This window comes from Electrophorus electricus, chromosome 8 (genome assembly GCF_041902795.1).
Source record: "Electrophorus electricus isolate QZ-2024a chromosome 8, ASM4190279v1, whole genome shotgun sequence".
Classification (NCBI taxonomy): domain Eukaryota; kingdom Metazoa; phylum Chordata; class Actinopteri; order Gymnotiformes; family Gymnotidae; genus Electrophorus; species Electrophorus electricus.
In genome coordinates, this window is record NC_137504.1 from 34967501 (window position 1) to 34977500 (window position 10000).

The following is a 10000-nucleotide window of genomic DNA, read 5'->3' on the forward strand; positions in this document are numbered from 1 at the left end:
CCCTCGGTCTGATCAGTCTGACCTCGGTCTACCCTCGGTCTGATCAGTCTGACCTCGGTCTGGCCTCTGTCTGATCGGTCTACGCTTCGGTCTGGCCTCTGCCCGATCGGCCTACGCTTCGGTCTGGCCTCTGTCCGATCGGCCTACGCTTCGGTCTGGCCTCTGCCCGATCGGCCTACGCTTCGGTCTGGCCTCTGCCCGATCGGCCTACGCTTCGGTCTGGCCTCTGCCCGATCGGCCTACGCTTCGGTCTGGCCTCTGCCCGATCGGCCTACGCTTCGGTCTGGCCTCTGCCCGATCGGCCTACGCTTCGGTCTGGCCTCTGCCCGATCGGCCTACGCTTCGGTCTGGCCTCTGCCCGATCGGCCTACGCTTCGGTCTGGCCTCTGCCCGATCGGCCTACGCTTCGGTCTGGCCTCTGCCCGATCGGCCTACGCTTCGGTCTGGCCTCTGCCCGATCGGCCTACGCTTCGGTCTGGCCTCGGTCTGATCAGTCTGAGCTCGGTCTGGCCTCGGTCTGGGCTTGGTCTGATCAGTTTACCCTCTGTCTGATCAGTCTACCATCAGTCTGACCTCAGACATGTCTCCACTTTTCTCACTGGTCAGCATTGATGCATATAGCTCTTAGACGTGTCCTGTGACTTCAGTATGGTCTGGTATGGACAAGTCTCTTAGTCAGACGTATTGGGAGTTCTGATCTCCTGTCGTCTCAGCTCAGTACATGCCTTTTGATCAAGGTCGCTTCAGCTCATGTGTAGCTCAGTTCAGCATTTTCCTCCCAAACCGAATTTTAAAACATAAATAGATTTTATATTGCATAAGTATGTAATACAGAAGTACAGAAGGTATATTCTGACATATGTAGTATAAAAGTAGGAAATGTTTATTCTGATTATTACATACTATAATGATCAATGAGTCTGATTTAAATGGAAAGTCTGATTTAAATGTTTCATGTTTAACACACGTCTGATGCTTCTAAATCTTTCCTTCTGCCGATGATAAAACTCTTTAACGGCATTTCCCTCCCGGCTTGTTCTGTTGTGAGATCACACACTTAAGTGAGGCAATGTGTTCTAGTAATATCCACAGTGTCTACCCCACTAGAATCCAATCCTTATTCTAACTGCTCCTGGAAATGTGAAGATGCTTGTCTGTTTATCTTGGGTCTGCACTTTTTGTGCATCTATTGACATTTTGTGCTTTTAATGTTAAATGGAGTAGGTTAAAGAAGAAACTACTGACTATGGTGCAGGAAGCCCTGAATAACGTTTCTCTTTTGACTGAAATGGTTTTCACTGTTTGCTTTCCTGATGAAACTGTGTTGTGAATAACCTCGTATAGATCAGTCACCTTCTATTTTGGTTCTTTCTACACAAGCCTGTTAGCTTGTTTTAGTCCTTGTATGGCATAAAAACTGGTCTTTGGATAATTTTAAGTGTCCTCAGCATGGACATGGAAGAGGTCATTTTGGGTCCTGGAGCAGGATTCACTGGGTAATGCTGATCATATTCCTGTGTGGCTTTGGACTGTTTGACTTTGCTTATGCAATTGTGCAAAAGTGAGAATGCTCTGAATAAACCAGAGAAGATACTACCAGCCCTCTCCCTTCCTTCCTGTGGGGCAAGAAGTTTTGATGTAGTTCAAGGAGTTGAGTTGCAAAACAACAAGCATCCTGGTATGGAAGATGTCCGTTTCATCATCTGACTTGTTCTCCATTTGAAGCTTCTGTACATGAAGAACCTTTCTTCATGGAGAGTGAGAGTGGTAAGATGCAGGAATTGGCAAAGAGCAAGACATCATTAGTCACCCCTGATTACCCGCACCTCCCCACCTCTTCTCGTTCTTAGAAAAATCTTCCTCTAATTGTTTATTTTGGATTATTCCAATAGTACTTTATCAGGGGCCCAGAAAATGCTGTGCTCACAACAGGAAGTGCTGACATAAGTGAAGGAACATTTACAGCATTCTTTGACATTCTTTTCTGGAACAACATGCATATTTATCAGTACAATAGTGTATTTTCTTCCTGGAAATCAAACTCATGATCTTGGGCTTAGAAGCACCTTAATTTCTCTCCACATGAGCTATAGGAGCTGAAACATGTTTATTTATTTGTTATTTTTCAACAAGACTTAATGGAATTTCTTTGTTGCTGTTGCATCTGTGGACATAAAGGATATTTTGACGCTACTCTGTATTGAGTCAACTAGTTCTTTTCTGTATTCTCCATTCTTCTTGTGCGTAACTAGAACTAAGTGCTGTAGCTGTCTTGGAACATCCAGAAGGCCCTGCAACCAGAACCTGTGCCTGAACCTAGTCCAGAAGGCCCTGCAACCAGAACCTGTGCCTGAACCTAGTCCAGAAGGCCCTGCTCCAGAACCTGTGCCTGAACCTAGTCCAGAAGGCCCTGCTCCAGAACCTCCTCTTAGGGAAGTTGTCCCTGTTTCAGATCCATCCATAACGGAGTCTGTGGTGAAAGAAGTCAGTCCGGAAGCATCAGAAACTGCTTTCAAGGTGCCCACGCTTGAAGTGGCTACAGAAGCTCCTGCTGTAGAAGCACCAGTAACTGGAGCACGTATAACTGGAACACGTTTAACTGACGCAGAGTCTGCAGACCCTTCGTCTCTGGGGGAGAGCGGTAAGCCTGATTCATCTGCATGAAGACCAAGGTGTATATACAGGTGTATATGTATTTTATAGCAATCAGATGACTTTTATTCAGTTCATCACTTGAGAATTGTGGTTACTTGTTTCCCTGTGCTTTTACGTTATGGGAAAACTGCAGCAGAGCCTGGACTGGCAGCATGGCAGAATGTAACTGAAAGCGGTAAGAATCCAGATTTGACTGCACGGGAACAGATCGTCATTTAGTCCAGCAGATGGTGCTGCTGCAGAATCTTTACCTCACACATTTTGTCTGTAGTCACATGATAACGTTACCAGTACTTGATTACATGTTTACATGATTTTGATTACATGATATATTTTTTTTTAATGACATTTTATTTTTGAGTGCTTTATTATTACTTATCTATTTTGGAAAATTGAATTAGGTTAAATTAGGTTAGGAATTACGATGTTGTTGTTAGCTCACAGAATATCATCTTTTCTCCTTTTCTCTGGTCTTCATACTTCTGCTGCACTCAAACCCATTCTACCAATCTGACTTTTATTTTGTTTCTTGCCAGCTTGTTCCAGTGCATCTGTGGAATGTTGTAGAGCTAAATGATCACACTAGTTTCAAAAGGTCACACCTGATTTGCTGCGTCGATGAATCTGTCAAGTGTGTGATCTCTGTAGTGATAAATGTTGATGCTAAAAAATTTGTAGGAATCTTGCTCAGTTTTTCACCTGAAATGACACCCATCTTTCTTCCCTGTGTACAGTTTTGTGTTTCAGAGATGGCTGATCTTGACAAGACTATTGAATTGTTGCAGACATGAATAACCTGCGTCTGTGTAATCAGGGTTATTTGAAGTCGCCTGGCCATTTGTGTGCTGTCCTACCTGTTGATGCCTTCTCTGTTTGGCTTCATTTCAGCCTCTGATCCTCCACCTGCTTCAGCTATGAGCCCTGTGGAACCTGCTCTCCCTGAAGTCCCTGAACACGCCCCCTACCTCCTGATAGGTGGAGGCACTGCCTCATTTGCAGCAGCTAGGTCCATTCGCGCCCGTGATCCTGGTGCCAGGGTGAGTAGCGGTGCCAATAAGTCTGTTTATTCGTGATCATTAATTATATCCTAAACACATTAAAATAATTAATGAGCAGGTACACATACACATGCACAAAAAAGAGCATCAGTGAACTGTAGAATATGAATATATTAATTTCATATGCTAATGTTGGTCAGATGGTAATTTTTGACTACTAACACATCCTGTTGATGGTTAAATAATAGTAACTTATTAACAAAAATCTGGTGAAGCAGTTTAGTAGCTTGCTGACTGATGGAGGAGACAGTCAATAAGGAACTAGCAAGATCTGAACTGTCGGTGTACCTGAATGTGGACTCACTGTTTGGCAATTAGCTGGTCCCTGTTGGCCTTTCTATTTCTGTTTAACAGTTGCTTATTACTGACTGTTAACAAGTATTGACATAGTTAATAGCAGTAATAAACTCATTTTAAACCATTTATAAAGCCTTACTGTAAAGTAAAATGAATTACTATACATTGGTGATATGTTATTAAATAGCAATTATGGTGTTTGTTCAGCAGGCACTAAGGAGTACATGACGATTTATAATTTATACAGATTTTCTCATTTTTTGTGCTTATGTAACTACTGGAAATGCAGAGGACTGATGGTAGAACCCTGTGGAACTCCTCTTGTGCACTCACTGTTTTGGGCCTTTTGGATAATTAGTTTTGATTCCTTATGTACAGGTGCTGATAGTGACAGACGAAGCAGACCTGCCGTACATGAGACCTCCCCTCTCTAAGGAGCTCTGGTTCTCTGATGATCCCAGTGTGACAGAAACACTGCGCTTCAAACAGTGGAATGGCAAGGAGAGGAGGTATGTTGGTCCATGGTGAAAACACCGTTATAGGACAGGTATTCTGCTCAAAATACCGTTATAGGACAGGTATTCTGCTCAAAACACCGTTATAGGACAGGTATTCTGCTCAAAACACCGTTATAGGACAGGTATTCTGCTCAAAACACCGTTATAGGACAGGTATTCTGCTCAAAACACCGTTATAGGACAGGTATTCTGCTCAAAACACCGTTATGTCCTGTGGGGGGACAAGTATTGATGACATATATGATGTGATTTCCCCAAATTTCTCCACCGCCAGCATGTGGTTCTGCTGCAGATCGAAAGTTTAAAATGTTCCAACTTCAAGCAGAAACCTCAGTGTATTGTGTGTCACTTCTCATGAGAGAAGGGGCAAGCAAATTTTAATCAGAAGATGAATTTGAAGACAAAAACAGGTGGAAAAAAGCACCCAAACTGTATCAAATGTTCCTCTTTACCATAATTAAAAAATAAAGCTTGGAAAACTGTCCAGTTTGTGCTAGAATTTCAGGTGAACATTTCACTGTAATGAACACGCACAGCCTAGCCTAGCTTATCTTAGCACAGCATTGCCAAAACATCCTAGCACAACTTAGCATAGCCTAGCAGTTTATTTGCTGGTGATGCTCATGGCATGGTGTTTTTAATAGTAGTCACTTAAAACTGATTTTCTGAATGTTTCTTCATCACCACTGTGTTTAAAAGTAATTTCTGCACTGCTGTTATTATGAGGTAACGTAACGTTACACTAGAAAACGTACAGCTAGCTAACGTTGCTATTCTGCTTTACTAAAACAGGCGTGTATGAGTGTGAAAATGAACTTATGTTAAACTTATGTTTCTGATTGTAATTTTTGTTTCAATTAGAGTTATTTTGTTTGCCCTACACAGTTGCAAAAATACAATACTGATGATTATACTTACTGCATATTACTCCAGGGATGAGGAAAAATCTTCTCATAAACATTTCTCAGTTTTAAGTCAAGTACTTACTTGTCAAACAGTTATTGTTATTATTATAATGTCACATTATATTCTAATTATTATTGTTTGGTATAGTAGTAATAGTCAATAGTGAAATATCTACTGCACTACCCCACATGCCGGATTTATATGAACATTTCTGGCAGCTCTGCTCCTGCGTGTGCAGATGGATCCATTGAGAGGAGTTTTAGGGAATTTTCTCAGATTGCCAGCCACTGAATCCAACTGATCCAGTCACAGAATCCAGCTAAACCCTTAGCTGATCTAGTTCTACATTGTAAGATCAGAACTGACATTATTATGTCAGGTTATGTAAGGTTAGAAAATTATTACAATATTGCCAAATTTTAAAATCTTCTGTATCAGTGATTTATCTTTTAAAGATCTTGTTTATTTCAGGATAGTCACATGTATTTTTATACTTCTGGTTCTTTACTAAAACATTAATAAACTTATGGGTTAACTATGTATGTTATGAATATTTGAAGTCTGTAGGCAGGAACCATTGGGTTAGGGTTAGGGTTAGTGTTGGGGTTGGTTAGGGTATATTATTGTGCATCTTCAGGATGTTGCTGTTGTGTTTTTCAGGACGTTTTTGTTGTGTTTGTGTTTCAGTATCTATTTCCAGCCTCCATCCTTCTACGTGAGCCCCAGGGAGCTGCAGACAGTGGAGAACGGAGGCGTGGCTGTGCTGATGGACAGGAAGGTGAGGGCCCCGCCCTCTCTGTGTTTATAACTGCATCCTCACCAGGTCAAGATGACCTTTTATGGATTTGTATTGTGTAATCTTAAAAGAGAGAATACTAAATTGACTGTATAAAAGTATATATTTGCGTGTGTGCGTGTGTATCATGTAGGTTACGCATATGGATGTCAGGGGAAGTAAAGTGAAACTGAGTGATGGTACAGAGATTTCTTATGACAAGTGCCTCATTGCAACAGGTAAAAAAACAAAACACACACACACACACACACAAACAGGAAATTAATATGCATTGGTGTGACAGGTGGAGTTCCCAGGAATCTGCAAGTAATTGAGAGAGCAGGTGAGGAGGTTAAGAAGAGGACAACACTCTTTAGGAAGGTACATCGCTCTCTCTCTCACACACACACACACAACCAACATGAAGGTACATCTCACACACACACACACACACACACACACACACACACACAAAATCAACATGAAGGTACATATCTCACTCACACACACACAAAACCTACATGAAGGTACATATCTCCCTCACACGCGCACACACACACACACACACCCACACCGTACACACACAACCAACATGAAGGTACATCTCACTCACACACACCGTACACACACAACCAACAAGAAGGTACATATCTCACACACTCACTCACTCACTTACTCACGCAGGCATGCACTCACACCGTACGCACGCGCACCATACACACGCGCACCGTACACATGCGCACCATACACACACACACGCGCATGCACACCGTACACACAGGCACGCACACGCAGACTGTACACACGCGCACATACACACACACACGTACACCGTACACACACACACGTGTGCTCGCACATGCGCACGCACGCACACCGTACACACGCACGTGCACTCACGCACAAATACCGTACACATGCATGCGCGTACACACATGCATGCACACGTACACACGCGCACACCCCGTACACACGCGCACACCGTACATGCGCGCGCATGCGCACCGTACATACACAGGCATACGCACTCACACACACGAACGCGCACACACACACCGTACACACAACCAACATGAAGGTACACACACACAACCAACATGAAGGTACATATCTCACTCTCTCTCTCACACACACACACACACACACACACACAACCAACATAAAGATACATACTAACACACACACACAAAACCAACATGAAGGTACATGTCTCTCTCTCACACACACACACACACAACCAACATGAAGGTACATATCTCACTCACACAACCAACATGAAGGTACACACACACACAACCAACATGAAGGTACATATCTCATTCACACACACACACACACACACACACACACACACACACACACCGTACACACACAACCAACATGAAGGTACATATCTCACTCGTGTGCGCGCACACACACACACACACACAACCAACATGAAGGTACATATCTCACTTACACACACACAACACGAAGGTACGTATCTCAGTCACACACACACACAACATGAAGGTACATATCTCACACACACACACAACATGAAGGTACGTATCTCAGTCACACATGTCCTCTCTCGTGTGGTGTTTATTTTGTTTGGGTTTCGATAGATTGAGGATTTCCGAGCCCTGGAGAAAGTGTCCCGTGAGCTGAAGTCCATCACCATCATCGGGGGAGGATTTCTGGGCAGTGAACTGGCCTGCGCACTGGGCAGGAGATGTAAGTCTAAACACCACCACCACCGCTGCAAGGTTGTGAGTCTAAACACCACCACCACCAAAACAGGGCTATGAGTCTAAACAACACCACCTCCACCACAGGGCTGAGAGTCTAAACACCACCACCTCCACCACAGGGCTGAGAGTCTAAACACCACCACCTCCACCACAGGGCTGAGAGTCTAAACACCACCACCTCCACCACAGGGCTGAGAGTCTAAACACCACCACCTCCACCACAGGGCTGAGAGTCTAAACACCACCACCTCCACCACAGGGCTGAGAGTCTAAACACCACCACCTCCACCACAGGGCTGAGAGTCTAAACACCACCACCTCCACCACAGGGCTGAGAGTCTAAACACCACCACCTCCACCACAGGGCTGAGAGTCTAAACACCACCACCTCCACCACAGGGCTGAGAGTCTAAACACCACCACCTCCACCACAGGGCTGAGAGTCTAAACACCACCACCTCCACCACAGGGCTGAGAGTCTAAACACCACCACCTCCACCACAGGGCTGAGAGTCTAAACACCACCACCTCCACCACAGGGCTGAGAGTCTAAACACCCTCTCTTGGCTCTGTAGCTGCTGATCTCGGCCTGGAGGTTGTCCAGATGTTTCCGGAGAAAGGCAACATGGGTAAAGTTCTACCAGAATACCTGAGCAACTGGACCACAGAGAAAGTTAAAAAAGGTGCTGAAAATATAAAAATCCAACACTTATAATCTGTGATGTAATAAATTATACAATAATATAATGTAATAGTCGTTTAGTTTTTTCCTGAATAAGCCATGAAACTAATAAATGCATCTGAAGGGGGAAGGTGACTTTACTGACCTTTGACCTCTGTCAGAGGGTGTGACTGTGCTCACGGACGCCGTGGTGAAGAATGTGAGCTACAAGGATGGAAAAGTGCAGATCAGGATGAAGGACGGGCGCGTGGTAAGGTTGCACATCACTGATTGGACAACAGTCGCTTTAAACTCCGCCCCCTGGGAGTGGCAGAAGAACAGAACAGAACGTCTCTTAGACGTTAGTTTGCGTTGCGAGGCCCATGTCATAACAGATGTGTGTGTGCTTAACACTGCCTTGTTGCCGTAGGTGAAGACAGACCACGTCGTGGCAGCGGTGGGTTTGGAGCCCAACGTTGAGCTGGCCCGGTCCGCCGGCCTGGAGGTCGACTCAGACTTTGGGGGCTATCGGGTCAACGCTGAGCTGCAAGCACGCGCCAATATCTGGGTGGTGGGTGATTCATCTTTGTCATCATAGATTGACGGACAGTACCCTCCATCGTCAAGAGTGCTTTAAAGTCTGACATACATTAACTTAAAACTTAAAAATAAGCACAATACATGCTACTGAGATGGTAAAGTGGACCAGTCTGCTGGGTAGTGTAGTGTACTCTAGTGTTGTGCCGTCCCCTGGGTAGTGTAGTGTAGTGTTGTGCCGTCCCCTGGGTAGTGTAGTGTAGTGTAGTGTTGTGCCGTCCTCTGGGTAGTGTAGTGTAGTGTAGTGTTGTGCCGTCCTCTGGGTAGTGTAGTGTAGTGTAGTGTTGTGCCGTCCTCTGGGTAGTGTAGTGTAGTGTAGTGTTGTGCCGTCCTCTGGGTAGTGTAGTGTAGTGTAGTGTTGTGCCGTCCTCTGGGTAGTGTAGTGTAGTGTAGTGTAGTGTTGTGCCGTCCTCTGGGTAGTGTAGTGTAGTGTAGTGTTGTGCCGTCCTCTGGGTAGTGTAGTGTAGTGTAGTGTTGTGCCGTCCTCTGGGTAGTGTAGTGTAGTGTAGTGTTGTGCCGTCCTCTGGGTAGTGTAGTGTAGTGTAGTGTTGTGCCGTCCTCTGGGTAGTGTAGTGTAGTGTAGTGTAGTGTAGTGCCGTCCTCTGGGTAGTGTAGTGTAGTGTTGTGCCGTCCTCTGGGTAGTGTAGTGTAGTGTAGTGTAGTGCCGTCCTCTGGGTAGTGTAGTGTAGTGTAGTGCCGTCCTCTGGGTAGTGTAGTGTAGTGTAGTGTAGTGCCGTCCTCTGGGTAGTGTAGTGTAGTGTAGTGTAGTGCCGTCCTCTGGGTAGTGTAGTGTAGTGTAG

The 10000-nt window shown here is 44.8% G+C and overlaps 1 protein-coding gene across 6 annotated transcripts in view; it reads left to right on the top strand.

Annotated features, from left to right (window-relative positions):
* The window catches only part of aifm1 (apoptosis inducing factor mitochondrion associated 1), a 22017-nt gene that overhangs the window by 5120 nt on the left and 6897 nt on the right, over positions 1–10000 (top strand). For 2 of the 6 annotated variants that reach the window (XM_035527650.2, XM_081719752.1), the window contains 9 exons: positions 3544–3692; positions 4389–4519; positions 6122–6212; positions 6364–6448; positions 6514–6590; positions 7817–7925; positions 8518–8625; positions 8786–8874; positions 9034–9174. In XM_035527650.2, the coding sequence (XP_035383543.1) occupies positions 3544–3692; positions 4389–4519; positions 6122–6212; positions 6364–6448; positions 6514–6590; positions 7817–7925; positions 8518–8625; positions 8786–8874; positions 9034–9174 (980 nt within the window). Of the gene's footprint in view, positions 1–2452; positions 2642–2788; positions 2831–3543; positions 3693–4388; positions 4520–6121; positions 6213–6363; positions 6449–6513; positions 6591–7816; positions 7926–8517; positions 8626–8785; positions 8875–9033; positions 9175–10000 lie in introns of all 6 variants that reach the window. The other 4 variants (XM_035527647.2, XM_035527648.2, XM_081719751.1 and 1 more) reach the window with 4 other exon arrangements.